At 43.9% G+C, this 16816-nt stretch overlaps 1 protein-coding gene across 3 annotated transcripts in view; it reads right to left on the reverse strand.

Annotated features, from left to right (window-relative positions):
• Positions 1-16797, reverse strand: part of STYXL1 (serine/threonine/tyrosine interacting like 1) — a 55445-nt gene extending 38648 nt beyond the window's left edge. For all 3 annotated transcript variants that reach the window (XM_059693509.1, XM_059693510.1, XM_059693508.1), the window contains exons 1-2: positions 16631-16797; positions 4183-4286 (exon numbers count right to left, since the gene is read on the reverse strand). In XM_059693509.1, the coding sequence (XP_059549492.1) occupies positions 4183-4285 (103 nt within the window). In that variant the 5' untranslated portion in view covers position 4286; positions 16631-16797. The remainder of the gene's footprint in view (positions 1-4182; positions 4287-16630) is intronic.
• Positions 16798-16816: the final 19 nt, after the last annotated feature.

Genomic DNA, 16816 nt, shown 5'->3' on the forward strand with positions numbered 1-16816 from the left:
AGGTAGCAAATAAGCAAATGAAAAGATGTTAAACATCATATGTCAGAAGGGAATGGAAAATTAATACAACACTGAAATACCACTTCACAGCTATTAGAATGTCAAAAATCCAAAACATGGACAACACCAAAGGCTGGTGAGGGTGTGGAACAACAGGCACTCTCACTCATTGCTGATGGGATGGCAAAATGGAACGACCATTTTGGCAGACAGTTTGGCAGTTTCTAACAAAACTAAACACATTCTTATCAGCAATCATATTACTTTTATTTTATCTCTGTATTTCCCCACACAAAAGCCTACGCACAGATGTGTATAGCAGCTTTATTCAGAATTGCCAAAACTTAGATGCAATCAAGATGTGCTTAAGTAGTGAATAAACTATGGTAGATCCAGACAATGGAATATTATGCAGTGCTAAAAAGGAAACTGCTACCAAGCCATGAAAAGACAGAGGAAAGTTAAATGCACATATAAGTGAAAGAAGCCAATCTGAAAAGGCTACATACTGTATGATTCTGACTATATGACATTCCTGAAAAGGCAAAACTGTGGAGACAGTAAAATGATCAGTGGTTTCCAGAGGTTAGTGGGAAGAGAGACATCTTTAGAAACAGCTCAAGGTCACATCCCTAGAATAACCCCAGCCCCCTTAAAGTACCTGCCTAAGAAAACTCAAGACTGCCCCAAGAACTTAATTGGTTGTTCCACCCAACACCTGAAGATAGGGGGGCCCTGTCTCCCAGCCTCTGGGGAGACAGGAGCCCTGCTTTGATGAGTGCTAGTTAACAAACCCAGATGGATTTCACTTGGACTAGTCCCCATCCCTTGTTGTGATTTTTCACTTCCGTGACTCTACGGAGCCCCTATTTGCCCCACACCGTACTCCCTCACTCTCCCTTTAAAACACCAGTCATCTCTGTGCAAACTGAAGTTGAGTTCAATTCATTTTTCTCCTTATTGCAAGAGTATATTACTGATTAAAATCTGTACTTACTACTTTTTTTTAGAAGTGAACATTTATTTTTTTTCAAGAAAAACGATTTTAAATATAAAAATGTTACATGCAATAAACGTTAACATTTCAAGAAAAATTATCTTAAATATGTTACATGAAATTATTCAAGAAAAAATGATCTTAAATATAATAATATTACATGCAATAAACATTAGTATTTCAAGAAAAAAAAGGATTTTAGGTATAATAATATTATCAAAACTGTACTAACATAGTATGAGATCAAAAAGTTGTAGGAAATATTAAAAATCTGCAAATAACAGGATTACTTCTATTAGATTCTAAAATATCGCCGAAACCGGTTTGGCTCAGTGGATAGAGCGTCGGCCTGCGGACTGAGGGGTCCCGGGTTCGATTCCGGTCAAGGGCATGTACCTGGGTTGCGGGCACATCCCCAGTGGGAGATGTGCAGGAGGCGGCTGATCGATGATTCTCTCCCATCGATGTTTCTGACTCTCTATCTCTCTCCCTTCCTCTCTGTAAAAAATCAATAAAATATATTTAAAAAATAAAATAAAATAAAATAAAATATTTATTTTCCCTACTGGCTCTATTTTTGTTCATCAGTTTATGTTGTTCATTATATTCCACAAATGAGTGAGATCATGTGATATTTATCTTTCTCTGACTGGCTTATTTCACTTAGCATGATGCTCTCCAGGTCCATCCATGCTGTTGCAAATGGTAAGAATTCCTTCTTTTTTACAGCAGCGCAGTATTCCATTGTTTAGATGTACCACTGTTTTTTAATAAACTCATCTGCTGATGGGCACTTAAGCTGTTTCCAAATCTTAGCTATCGTAAATTGTGCTGCTGTGAACATAGGGGTGCATATGTCCTTCCTGATTGGTGTTTCTGATTTCTTGGGATATATTCCTAGAAGTGAAATTACTGGGTCAAATGGGAGTTCCATTTTTAATTATCTGAGGAAACTCCATACTGTTTTCCACAGTGGCTGCACCAGTCTGCATTCCCACCAGCAGTGCATGAGGGTTCCTTTTTCTCCACATCCTCGCTAGCACTTGTCGTTTGTTGATTTGTTGATGATAGCCATTCTGACAGGTGTGAGGTGGTACCTCATTGTCGTTTTGATTTGCATCTCTTGGATGATTAGTGACTTTGAGCATATTTTCATATATCTCTTGGCCTTCTTTATGTCCTCTTTCAAAAAGTGTCTATTTAGGTCCTTTGTCCATATTTTGATTGAATTGTTTATCTTCCTTTTGTTAAGATGTGTGAGTTCCCTGTAAATTTTGGAGATTAGACCCTTATCAGAGATAACATTGGCAAATATGTTCTCCCATCAGTGGGCTTTCTTATTGTTTTGTTCATTTTATTTTTTTTAATATATTTTATTGATTTTTTTACAGAGAGGAAGGTAGAGAGGTAGAGAGTTAGAAACATCGATGAGAGAGAAACATCGATCAGCTGCCTCCTGCACATGTCCCACTGGGGATGTGCCCGCAACTCAGGTACATGCCCTTGACCGGAACTGAACCTGGGACCCTTCAGTCCACAGGCCGACGCTCTATCCACTGAGCCAAACCTGTTTCGGCACTTATTGTTTTGTTGATGGTTTCTTTTGCTGTGCAGAAGCTTTTTATTTTAATGTAGTCCCATTTGTTTATTTTCTCCTTAGTTTCCATTGTCCTAGGAACTGTATCAGTAAAGATATTGCTACAACATGTGTCTGATATTTTGCTGCCTATAGATTCTTCTAAGGTTTTTATGATTTCCCATCTTACATTTAAGTCCTTTATCCATTTTGAGTTTATTTTTGTGTGTGGTGTAAGTTGGTGGTCTAGTTTTATTTTTTTTTTTGCATGTATCTGTCCAATTTTCTCAACACGATTTATTGAAGGGACTGTCTTGACTCTATCCTATGCTCTTGCCTCCTTTGTCAAATATTAATTGAGCATAACGGCTTGGGTTCTCTCTTCTGTTCCATTTATCTATATGTCTGTTCTTGTGCCAGTACTAGGCAGTTTTGAGAACAGTGGCTTTGTAATATAGCTTGATATCTGGTATTGTGATCCCTCCAACTTTGTTCTTCTTTCTCAGGATTGCTACGGCTATTTTGGGTCTATTTTTATTCCAGATGAATTTTTGGAGAGTTTGTTCTAGGTCTATGAAATATGCCATTGCTATTTTAATGGGGATTGCATTGAACCTATAGATTGCTTTGGGCAGTATGGCCATTTTAATGATGTTGATTCTACCAATCCATGAACACAGTATATTCATGGATTATACTGTGGCAGGTACAGATGTTATTTGCATAACTGCCTTAGACTATCTCAGATAATATATTTTCTATGGAAGAAAGTAGCTTTAAAAATCAAATTTCAACTTATTGAGAGTAAAGAGAGAGTATTCCCTCTTATCATGGTTCCAAATTTGAGCGTGTATAACAGTCACCTATAAACATGGAGATCATGGGGACCCAAGAATATTATGTTACTTGTTTCCCTGTTCACTGACTTACTTTAAGCCTGAACCATAGGTAGGTAAACTGCTGCACATGAATAAGGAGGGATGCACAAAGTTGTTCATTGCAGCACTATCCATTAGAGCCACACAATGCAAGCAACACATTGCGATCAATTAGGAATAGATCCATATCATAACAGTCAAAGCAAATAAATTAGATCTTCACATTTAGACATGGGGGGGGGGGGGATTTTAAAAATATAATTTTAAGCCAAAAAAAAAGCAAGTTGCATAATGATTGTACATTATGATACTATTTGTATAAATATTTAAACACATTATTGGGGGATGCCTGCATATGCAGTAAAAATGTAAAAATATAGAAGCAGTTATCTTTGGGGGCGGGAAAGAAGTGGGTTCAGGATGGGATACAGAAGAGGAGTACATCTGTGTATGTAACATTTAATTAATGTTAAATCTGAGTACATGGGTGTTTATTAGTGTTACTATATATTTGTTAGATGTTTGCTATTTTTCACTAAAACAAGAGGACTCGGGAACATCTAGCTTTAATCTGAAATGATTTCCAAGTCATGTGAATGAGTAGCAGCATTTTACGCTATGCCTAGTAAGTCTGATTTCTAGTCATTTTTTCCTCTATTCCCAAAAGTTTTTTGGTTCATCAAAAATAATGCTTGAAGAGTGCTATCCACAAAATATTTTTAAGTACTTACCCAATAAACAGAGATAGTTGGGTTCAGTCAATCTGGACAGTTTTGTGACCTGATTCAAGATGTTGTAAAGCTCTATTGGTTCACATAGAACCAAATCAGCCATCCTATAGGGAAGAAACAACATAAAGCATACATAGCCAGGACTTCTGGTCAAGATGGTGGTGTAAACACAGTACTCGCATCATCCTTCCACAATCACATTAATCACGTAAAGCATACTACCTCTTTCTATTTTAAACTAGAGGTCTGGTGCATGAAAATTCATGCACTTGGTGGGGGGTCTCTCAGCCCGGCCTGCGCCCTCTCACAGTCTGGGAACCCTCAGGGGATGTCCACCTGCCAGCTTAGGCCCACTCCCCAGGGGATCAGGCCTAAGCTGGCAGTCAGACATCCCTCTGGCAGCCTGGGAGCCCTTGGGGGATGTCTGACTAACGGCTTACGTCTGCTCCCTGTGGTACCCTGTGGGGAGTGGGCCTAAGCCGTTAGTCAGACATCCATAGCACTGCCTCTCCCGCCACCACCCCTGAGCTGACCAGCCATAAGCCAGCTTCTGGCTGAGCTGTGAGCCCCCTGTGGAAGTGCAATGACCACTAGGTGACAGCTCCTGCATTTAGCATCTGCTCCCTGGTGGTCAGTGAGCATCATAGTGACTGGTCATTCCTGGTTGTTCTGCCATTATGGTCAATTTGCATATTGTCCTTTTATTATATAGGATGAGTGCTCAAAAAGTTAACATATTGAATTAAACTCTTTCTTAATGCATCTTTGGACAAAGATTAAAGTAATCATGAACATAATCAGGAAAGCCTCAAAATTCTGTAGTGAGCCCTGGCTGCTGTGGCTCCATGGTTTCGAGCATGGTCCCTTACACTGAAACATTGTGGGCTTGATCCAGTCAGGGCTCATGCATGAGGCAGCTGATCAATGTTTTTCTTTCACATCGATGTTTCTCTCTCTCTCTCTCTCTCTCCTCTCTCTCTCTCTCTCTCTTTCTCTCTCTCTCTCTCTCTCCCCCCTCCCATCTTCTCTCTCTCTCTCTCCGTTCCCCTCTCTTTAAAATCAATGAAAAAAATATCCTCAGGTAAGGATTGATAAAAATAAGAATAAATTTTGTAGTGAAATGTGTGTAGAGAATAAAATATTTAACTATATAATAACATATGAACTATATAAATAACAACCAAGCTATAAAATAGTCAACAGTTCACTTGTTTTTTAGCATATAATTACTGAGCACCTACTACATGACAGGCACTGAAAATAACTGTGGTAAACTAGACCTACCTTCATTAAGGTTACATTCTAGCATGGAATGCAGACACTGGACACAAAATACAAGTAAGAAAAGCACTATAAGAGAGTCAGTGTCCCATGTTGGAGGAGGAGCTAATGAGAGGACCTAACCTAGTTGCGGGAATCATAGAAGGGCTGTCTGAGATGTGACTGCTAAGCTGAGACAGGAGGCTAGGCAAGACTTAGCCAGAAGAAGAGAGGGTGAAAAAAAAAGGCAAGAACATTCAGTACCTGAGAGAGTTCAAGGAGACTGGTATGGCAACAGCAAGGAGAGAGTAATGAGTGAAGACCCTGAGGAGGCTTATGATAAGGATCCTGAAGGTCAGTATTGGATGGAGAATTGCTGATGTGTACTGACAAAACCACCTGGCCAGCTTGGGCCCTGGCTCCTGACTGCAGGGATGAGATACTGGTTCCTGAGCATGACTGGTGCTCCAAGGACACTGAAGGGGAAGGGCTGGGCCTGTGCAGCAGCTCCCTGCAGGGAAGCCTCCTTTTAGCAAGGGGTGGAGGCTGCAAGGAGCTGCCCAGCACCAGGAGAAACTGTTGGGAGAAGTTGAATCCAGAGGTAGGTAATCTTGATCAAAACAGTTAGGGTCCACTTCAGTTACCAGTATGATGCTCAGGGAGAGCCCAAACCCTTGACACCTCCTCAAGAACTTCTGTTCTCAGCCTCCCCTCCATCAATTTCAACCTCTACATGGATCATTCATATTAGCACACAAACATCCTCTATATCCATCTTTGTTCACTTTACAGCAGTACTTCTCAAAAGGGTGGTGTTGAATCACTGTCTCCACTTCCTCAGCTCCAAACTCTCTACATCCTAATCACAGGTGTGCCATTTACTATGGGCTACCTTATGGTGAGTAATTAGCCTCTGTGTGCCTCAGTTTGCATCTCTGTAAAGTGGGGGTAAGATTAGCTTCGCCACTTCTATAAAATGAGCATAATAGTACCTGTTTGTAGTGTGTGGGTTAATGAAATTACACGTAAGGTATTCTGAGCAGGGAGGAAATGAATGCTCAGTAAGTGTTGGCTATTGGCACAAGTTTCTCCCCTGGAGCTTCTAACCCTATCAAACCACAGAAACTATTCTTATCAAGGTCATCAACAATGTCCATCTCACCTAATCCATTAGTCACTTCTCTCTGTGCTCAAATGATGAAGTTTCTTAGCTGCATTTACCCCAGTTGAGCATTCCTCCTTCCCCAGTACTCTCCACTTCCCAAAGTCCACACACACACTAGTACTCTCCAGGCTTCCCTCCTACCTCTTAGACTGCTCCTGCCGTCCTCTTTTATGGGAGGCTCTATCTTTATGTAAGAATGCCCTTGGTCATAGTCACCTTTCTCCTCTAGCTATACTTTCATTCTAGGAAAGGTCTTCTCAACCTCAGCAGGACTTATATTTGAGGCCAATCTTCTGTTCTGGGGGCTGACCTGTTTAGCAGCATCCCTGGCCTCCACCCAGTGGTTGCCAATAGCAAACCTCCCCCAATCTAGCTGTAACAACCAAAAAAGTTTCCAGAAGTTGCCAAATGTTCCCTGGAAGGAGAGATACCAAAAACCCATTCATAGGATTACTGCCACAACACCTTTTTCAATTGCCATTTTCGCTTCTTGTGGATTTGAACTCTGGAGTTATTGTTATACTGTTATATGGCTTGGGAGATTAAGGGTTTCTTGTTTGTTAGGATGCTCTGATCTGACATTTGACATGAAAACAAAGTGCTAGATGCTCTTGTTGACGTCCATCAATGAGATGGGGAAAATATAACAGTTCTTGGTAACGTCCTTTATAATAATGGTTTGATTTTTTTATTTCAAGAGAATCTTTTTTCCAATGCTTTTTTTTTTAACCCAGTTTCCTTATCACTTGCTATAGATGGCTTCTGTATTCATGCACACTGTGTTGCAGGTCTGTTTCATTCAGTAAACTGAAAATTATTGCTTAATTTTAAAAATGCTAGTTGAGAACCACCACTCTAAAATCTAGAGTCTAGTTCAGCCGTGGGCAAACTACGGCCCGCAGGCCGGATACAGCCCGTTTGAAATGAATAAAACTATTGAAATAAAAGACCGTACCCTTTTATGTAATGATGTTTACTTTGAATTTATATTAGTTCACACAAACACTCCATCCATGCTTTTGTTCCGGCCCTCCGGTCCAGTTTAAGAACCCATTGTGGCCCTCGAGTCAAAAAGTTTGCCTACTCCTGGTCTAGCTGATCCATCTCACTCCTGTATACCAATGAGTACCAAACTGTACCCCTGCTTGACTTTTCCAGAGCTCGACTTCACTTGGATGCCTAATTAGCATCTCAAATATAACATAACCAATATTGGGCTTTTAATTCACACATGCCCACACCTCCAATGCATGTTTATCTTTTAGTCTTCTCAGTCTCAATAAATAGCACCATTATCCACCTAGTTACATAAGTCCATCCCTAATTCCTGTTTCCCTCCACCCCTCACATCTACTCTATTAGCTCTACTACCTAAATATATTCCAAATCCATCTACTTCTTTCCATCTCCGGGGTTAACATTCTACTTCTAGACCAAGATATTATCATCTCTCTCCTGATGATGCAATACTTGCCAACTGGACTCCTTGCTTTCTCCCTGCAGTCTAATCTTCACATGGCAGTCAGAGTGATCTTTTCAAAATGTACGTTTCTTTGTCTTCACCCCACTTGTCATTACCTGACATTATCACTCATTGTTTGTTGGTTTTATCAACAGTCTCCTCCCATGGGAATGTATGGCTTGTTAGGACAGGGACCTTGTCCTTCTTGCTCACTACTATGGAAACCAATGGGGCCTTCTTGACATGATGTCATACATATAGATTCCACGTGTAGGATTCCACATGCAGGTTCTGAAGGATCTCCCCACCCCCACCTCAGGTCAGGTCCTCAGCCTCTGAAAGCCCTGTCTGCAGGCCATTCTGGAGGTGGTGAGTACAGGGGAGAGAGGACAGGCTTTGGGTCTAGTCCAGGGGTGGGCAAACTTTTTGACTCGAGGGCCACAATGGGTTCTTAAACTGGACCGGAGGGCCGGAACAAAAGCATGGATGGAGTGTTTGTGTGAACTCATATAAATTCAAAGTAAACATCATTACATAAAAGGGTACGGTCTTTTTTTTTTTTAGTTTTATTCATATCAAACGGGCCGGATCCAGCCCGCGGGCCGTAGTTTGCCCACGGCTGGCCTAGTCTAACCACTTCATTAAGCCAACCTAAAAACTGGCTGCAACCTATCGGGCCTATCGCTCACACCCCATCCTTAAGTTCCCACCTATAGTTCCCCGTTACAACCTCCATCACTTTATTCACTAGCCCAAGGGGTTGTCTCTGGGCATCCAGGTAAAAACTCAGCCACAGGGATCGACTTCTTCAGACTTATCTCCTTCCCAGAGAGCACGCTGCCTGGTCAGGCAAGAACTGCCCCTCATGTGCTGGTCAAGGGCAGGGGGATGAGAGCAGTTTCTGAGCCTCACAACAGGGTTCTGAGAGAGGACACAACCCTATGAGCTGAAGATCAGTGGTACCACTAGCCCGGGTGGGTAGAGGGCCGAGAGCTAACACCCCTTTGAACACTACACTGAAATCTACAGGATTTAAGATGTTCTGGCTCCACTGGTTGAGCCCTAAGAATATTTTGATATTGCACTTTTACATAAAACTATGAAACTATTTTTGAGATTTTGCCAAAAGTATTTTCCTTAATGGATTCCATTAAGTTAATTTATTCCTTGATTTTATATATTTCAGTTAACTAATTCCAATTTTCTTCACTTTCCATTTTGTTTAGCCAAGATTATTTTTTGAAAATCAAGTCTTTTTTTCCATGTGAATTTTACATTAAAGATTTGATTCCTCAATCAGATTTCACTGAGTATGGTTTCTCCCACTGTGAATTTCATTTGTACTGATTACTTCTACCAAGTCGTTTTCAACAGTGGAGTCAAAAGGCAAGTTTAAGACATTAATTACCCTTTGGACTCTTTCAGCACAGCATTGCTCTTCTTAAGAGACTTTCAAGGAGTTTAGTGAGATAGTTCTTGCTGGGTTGATGAAGCATGCGGGTGGGAAGGGAGTTCTGAGGGAGCACCTTCTGCAGATCTGATTTGATGGAATGAGAGACTGAACTTCTATTAATTGACCCATCAGGGAAATCCACACAACTTTCTGGGTGGCAAGCAAAGCCACCTACTGTCAGGAGAGCAGTGTGCCAGCACAGGCCTTGTCCCAAAACACTAGACACCCACCAGTAAGAAGGTTCTTCACCCTCCCTGTGATGACCTAACTCTAAATCAGGGGGCTTGTGTATGGCTCTCCCAGTCAGGCCAGAGCAGTCCTGCAGTGGGTCTGGTGAGCTTAGCTCTACTGAGAGCACGTCTATATTTGAGGAAAGCAGTCAGTTGGAAGGGGTTGCCATAGCCTGAGACTGAAGGAGAAACTGGGTGGACCCAGCCTTTCTCAATGCCTGGGGCCCTCCATTCTGACTGACTGCATGGCTGTAAGAAGTGAGGCCTGACCCCAGGCTTCTCACAGGAGTTCCCAGACACTGAGAGCTTAGTCCAATGCTCATTCCAACTCAATCTGGGTGGGCACAATTGATGGGCATTGGCTTCTGGTGGAAAAGGAGTATCACTTAATGCCCTTGGAGAAGCCAGACAGACCATGAACTTCACTTTGGACTCTTGACTTAGACTGAGCAGGGACCAGAGAGAGAACTGCACAGATATGAGTCAGGGTCCACAGCCAGCCCCGTTACCACCTGGTTCTCTGTGGGAAACTGAGGCTGTGCCAGGATGACCAAGGCTTAAATACAGTGGCACATATCAATACCCTCACTTGCAAATTGAGGCAGTAATACACAATAGAAAGGCTACAGGATTGTTACATTGAGATAACTGATATAAACTGCCCAGTACTGACCCTGGCATAGAGTGGGAGCTTACGAAACAGAAGTTCCTTTACTCCTATCCTCTCTCTCTTTTCAACTTCATCTGGGAGCCAGTGATGGCTACAAATCCAACAGTCAGAAAGCACCCTTCAAAGAATCTCAGGCCAAATACCATAGCAGTATCTGGCCAAGCTTATAAGTGAGTAGAGGTTTGGTGCACAAAATTCATGCACTGGTAGGGTCCTTAGGCCTGGCTGGCGATCAGGGCTGATCTATGGGGTGACCGGTGGGGCAATCAGGGGGTCGCTTGGCTGGCCTGGGGCCTGTGGACTGGGGGAAGCTCCTGCGTTGAGCGTCTGCCCCCTGGTGGTCAATGAGCATCATAGCGACTGGTCGTTCCACCGGTCATTCCACCGTTCAGTCAATTTGCATATTAGGCTTTTATTATATAGGATAGGGACCAAGGGTGTTGCCCAAGGATCTGATACAGTCTTTCCTTGATCCCAGCCTAACACTTCTTGTGCTGAACCTTGAAAGCTAGAGGTCATAGTCCCAGGCCACAATGCCCCAGAGCTTCAGAGGACATGGAAGTGGTATGGAAATCTCTTGTTTCAGAGGGGCACCAGGTCCTATTAGTGATTGCCAGTATCTCTGTATTTTAGAAGTATCAGCTTTGGCCCGGAAGTCTAGACCCAGCTCACATCCCTATCCCTTATCTTCTATCTTACTTTCACTTCCATGTCCCCAAATCTAGGCTCACTGCATCTGAGAGGTACCTAGTGGTCTCGTGAAGTTGACAGGTCTACCTATGCAGCAAATCAGTTGTCGGAGGTAAGTGCTGGTGAACTGCAACACCATCTCCCAAAAGCTGTGGCCACCATGTCTGGTCTCACCTCCTCCAACTCTGCCTCTAGCACTTGTTTCTTCCCTGCTCTTTGATGGGCTTAGGCCTCACCTTCTACTCCTTACATGGGTCCTTGGCCCTGACCAGGCTCTGGACTCAGCTTTTCTCTCACTTCCCTGACCTCTGACTGGTCTGGAAGACTGAAGGTGTTGTTCCTGACTTAGCTCTATCACCATCAGTGACTCTAAGCCAGGGGTGGGCAAACTTTTTGACTCGAGGGCCACAATGGGTTCTTAAACTGGACCAGAGGGCCGGAACAAAAGCATGGATGGAGTGTTTGTGTGAACTAATATAAATTCAAAGTAAACATCATTACATAAAAGGGTACGGTCTTTTTTTTTTTTTAGTTTTATTCATTTCAAACGGGCCGCAGTTTGCCCACGGCTGCCTAAGCTCTTGGGAGCTCTTTCCCAGCAGCTTCCTGCTGCCTTTACTCTGCCAGTCCATAACCTTATAGTTGCTCTACTGGAATGTATCTTGGAGAGTCAAATCCTTTTGACTTTAAGCAGGAATGGGCCACAACTAAAAGTTAAATCTATCTATCTAAATATGGTGCTGTTTTAAAATATGTGTCCCCATTTTCCAATACCCTAGAGGAAAATAAAGAAAACTGTCATGCAAGATGGAATGATTACCACCTCTCTCTTTGTTTTAGCTCCAAGGTTCTGAAAAGAAAGATTTACAATATTTCATTTGAGGTACGATTTTAGGGTTGAAGAGAAAATAGGTTATAATACAATATGTGACCTAATAGCAAACATCTAATAGCTCATAAACACGGTCTAAGCCTAAGGTACAAAATGGTCAGTAAATGTGGATATGTGTGGCTTGTCTTCGTGTGGGATTAGGGCAAGGTGGGTATCAATACATTTGTATATTGTGTATAAAAATATACAATGAAGAACATGCAAGATGAATCCATGGTGACAGGAAGTAGCTGTCTTGGGGAACTGATGAAAAGAATCATGAGAAAACTTTCTGGAATGAACATATCCTGTCGCATGTTTGGGGTGGACGTTACAAGGGTATAAATGGACAAGACCCACCAACTGAACACTTAAGATTGGTATACTGTATCATATATGACAATCAAAACTAAAAATAAATCCCCTGTGTAGATATATGTTTATGTGTTCAAAGATGGGAATACAGCCCTAGCCAGTGTGGCTCAATGGATAGAGTGTCAGCCTGTGGACCAAAGGGTCCCGGGTTCAATTCCAGTCAAGGGCATGTACCTTGAATGCAGGCTCCTCTCTGGCCCAGGCCCTGGTTGGAATTCATGCAGAAGGCAACCAATTGATGGATTTCTCTCACATCAATGTTTGTCTCTGTCTTTCCCTCTCTCTCCCACTCTCCCTAAAAATCAATGGAAAAATATCCTCAGGTGAGGATTAAAAAAAAAAAAAAAAAAAGATGTGAATACACAGGTGCGTATATGGATATGAGTCTGTAGCCCAACTTGTATGTCCATGATCTTGGAGTGGGATCTGGGCATAGGAAACGATGAGGACTTGGACACACAGAAAGTACACACTACAGAACTTCAGCTTGGCTCCCATAACCACCAGTGAATCCTTTTTTCATCATTTCTCATTTGTCCAGGATTTCCCCAAGGCCTACAACTCTTATCCAAACCTCTTCACCTTCCTTGAGTCCTTATTGAGCAACTTCTCTATAGTTTTCTAGTTCTACCTGGAAAGGTTAAAGACACTTGGTATGAAAGGCCTTCCCCAACCAACTGACTGCCCTTCCAGCTTTCTCCCAGAGAGATAAGCATCCTTTGACCTAATCCTTCCCCCTCCCCATTCCCCTTAGCTCCCTCCTTTCAGCACCCTTCTTTCTTTTTTCAAAATTCATGTCTCACAATTTGAAACACAAGTTTCAAACATTCACAATTCATGAAACTAGAATAGCTTAGACTGTGCCCTCTGAAGCTTAGGCAGGCACAGAAGCTGGTGGCAGGCCCTTGCCTGGAAAAGTCTGAGGCAGCTGCATTGAAATGGTCTGCACCCCCATAATTTGTTGAGGCAAAAGATGCATTAGTGTTCCCTATAGACCAGATGTGGCCCAGGCAGGAGAGAGGGCCAACTAGAAGCCATGTTAAATGGACTTTGCCTAGGAGGAGTGACCTGGAGGGCCAAGGGACCAATTGCAAGGGATTTCAGAAACCAGGGGCTAAAGGAGCAACTGAAAGCAGCAAGACAAGTGTAACCCCTAGGTCAAGGAAACTGCAGTTAAGAGAGACCCACGAAAGCACTGCATGGAGGAAAGAATCAGATAAACTCTCATCAAGCTCACAGACTACTAATGCCACATGACAAAGGGACCTTTCCCGCCCCATCTCTACTCTTACATCCCCCCCCACACACACACACCAATATCAATGGGTCTGAAGCCTCAGTCTGCATGGTGTGGTGGTACAGGGGAGATGAGCAAGCAAGATGGAGAAATACAGAAGTCAACCACCCTCCTCTGGAAAGGGAGGAGCCTAACGAAAGCTAGAGAAGGAGAGTTGCTTTAATTTTGAATTAAATTCAGAATTTTTACTATTAATGTGAACTAGACATTTAGGCTATTGCAATGAGTCTATCCTGGTGACTAGAAGTAATCCAAGGGCAACCAAATATTTCAAGAAAGAGTGGGGATGAAGACATAAATCTGTTTTATGATGCATTCGGCTTCTTGAATACAGCCCTGTATGTTCAGTGAAACAGTTACATGGGCGAAGCAGAGCATAGCACCTGGCACAGTCAATGCTTGATACAGCAGCTGTTAAGACTGTTATGAACAATCTTGGGATTTAAAGGGAAGCAGATAGGAGCTGACTGTAAAGACAGCTTTGTTGTCAAGTTGTTTGGAATGGCCCCAGTAAAGGACTTGGGAGGTAGCGAGTTGTTGTGGAGATGAAGACAGGGCTAACTTGGCAGGGATGGGGAGGGTATTGAGCCCCATCTGTGGGAGTGAGCCTGAGAATCTGTGATTCTAGCTTCTCTCTCGTGGCCTTAACTTTCCCTTCAAGAGGGATGTCTTCAGGCCTGGCCTCTCTCCTGAGTTTCAATCCCACATTTCTTTTTAGAAGTAACTCCCCACCTGTCTACTGTTATTTCTACATGGACAACTCACCATCCCTTCCAATTCAGCCCATCGTAAATGAAGCTCTTTATTTTCTCCAGCCAGCTCTCCTTCCACACAACCCCTGAACTCCATTTCTATACAGATATACTTCTCTCCGGCTGATTTCCCACATTCCTTCCATTCATTTCTTAAGCCCTTAAGACTGTTCCCTCTTTGGCCCCATGTTCTCCATTTCTATGAACACCATCATCGCTCAGATCTTGATTTCATAAGATAGCCTCCTACACAATCTCCCTGCCCTCACTTTTTCCCCTTGAAGCCCTTAGCATGCCCAGGTCAGTCTAACCTTCACAGTTGGTGGTGGCAACAGAAAAGCCTTTGATAAACACTTGCTTCCCAAGAAATAAAATACAAACTTCTCAGCTAATGTTCACAGGTCCTACACAATCTGGTTTTTCCAACCTGCTTTTTCCAGCTTTATGTAAAACCATTCAACTCTCCCCAAGTTCAAAGCATCACTCTCAGCCTGGTTAATGCTGGACAATAAAGACACAGAGATGAAAGACATACCTGACCCAAGGTGCTCAAAGTTCTAGTGGTAAGACAGAGGTAAATAATTAACCAGAGAACAGTGGCAAGATAGAGGACACTGCTTGTTCTCATCCCCATTCCATCAGAAATTATCATTCACTGTCCCCTGAATATAGGCCTAGGCTTTCCTACCTCCAGGGTTTTCTGTGGGCTCTTTCCTCCTTTAAACACTTTCCATTGTAAAAGGTCCAGCTCCTAGTGCCCTCTCCTTTGAGAATTCCAATGCCCAGGCAAGGATCTCTCCCTCCTCTGGAGCTGAATCGGCCCACTGAGTAGTCCTCCTCTTCCTGTACGTCTCTCAGCTTAGATGTTTCATCCTCCGGAGGTCCTCTCTCACACGGGCCCCACACCCCCCCCCAAATCTGGGTTAGATACACCGCCTCGGTGTTCCCATGGTACCTCATAACTCTCCTAGAGTTGTCCACATCATGCTGCTTGCCATTTACTTCTCTTTCTCACTAGATGCTGAGTCTCATTTTTTTAAAATATATTTTATTGATTTTTTTACAGAGAGGAAGGGAGAGGGATAGAGTTAGAAACATCAATTCAGCTGCCTCCTGCACACTCCCTACTGGGGATATGCCCGCAACCAAGGTACATGCCCTTGACCGGAATCGAACCTGGGACCCTTCAGTCCGCAGGCTGACACTCTATCCACTGTGCCAAACCGGTTAGGGCGATGCTGAGTGTCTTAAAGGCATAAAATGCATGGATCTTGTTCACAGTGGAACACCCAGCTCCAAGACTGGGCTGGCATATCTTAGTAGCTCAATAAACAAGTGGAAGGGAGGGAGGAAATAGTGAACCAGTCACCATGCACTACCTTGTCTTTAGCACGAATGGGAATTTTCTTTTAATCTTTGCTTTCCTAACTAGCCGCTTCCAAGCAGGCTGTCATAGATACATACACACACACACACACACACACACACACACACACACACACACACGCCCCGCCCGTCCCCACCAACCCACACTGGGATTGTGCATTCCTCTCTGAAGGCAACAAACTGCAGCAAATCTCCCTGCCCCACTTGACTCTGAACTTTTTGACGGCAAGGCTCCTTTGTATGCCCAGGAAATAGCAGGGGGAGGGGGGAAATGAAGCTTAAATTTAACTTATAAATTTAAATTATCAACTCCCTTTGAGCAGGAACCACATCGTTATTTTCTGTCTGAGTAAACTCTGAACAAAGCCCCTTGACTGCAGCCAGTTTCTTCGTCCGCAGAGCAGAAACAAGGCGGTCGTGTTCCCAGCATTGCTGGCCACACCGGACGGGCAGGGACTGGGTGAAAACAGAAGTTACCTAGATACCCGCTCCTTCCTCTGTCACCCGGGGCTGCTGTCCTGTAAAGCTCGTCCAACAGGGCCTAGAGCTAAGTCGGGGCTCACCGTCGCTCATTCTCAGCTGCGGTGCCCCAGAGGGACAGGGGTGGGCGGCACGTGAGTGTGAGAAAGAGGTGCAGGAGAGGGACAGATTCAAGGAGCCCCCATCCTGCCACCCCACCTCTGGGACTCACAACCGCTCCTCCCCGCCCCTTTCCTTCCCAGGGGCAGGGGTGGCGGGTTCGGCTGCGGTCAGGGGGGCTCGGACGGCACCCAGTCCGCCAGGCCGGCTGCGGGACTGTTGGCCGGTCTCCCTGCCAGAGTCTGTCTGGAGCCCCACCTGGAAAATGGCTCCTCTCAGGCTCTTCCGGCCTAAACCCCGTCCTCCTGCACCTCTCGGGAGGGCGCGTGTCTCCCCCGGCTCTGACAGCGCTCCCCGCGACCCGCCGCCCAGGACTCGATTCGAACCAGGCGTAGGCTGCGCTCCCACTGGGCCGGGAGCGTCGCCCCGCCTTCCTGCGGGACA

Source organism: Myotis daubentonii, chromosome 4 (genome assembly GCF_963259705.1).
Source record: "Myotis daubentonii chromosome 4, mMyoDau2.1, whole genome shotgun sequence".
Lineage (NCBI taxonomy): Eukaryota > Metazoa > Chordata > Mammalia > Chiroptera > Vespertilionidae > Myotis > Myotis daubentonii.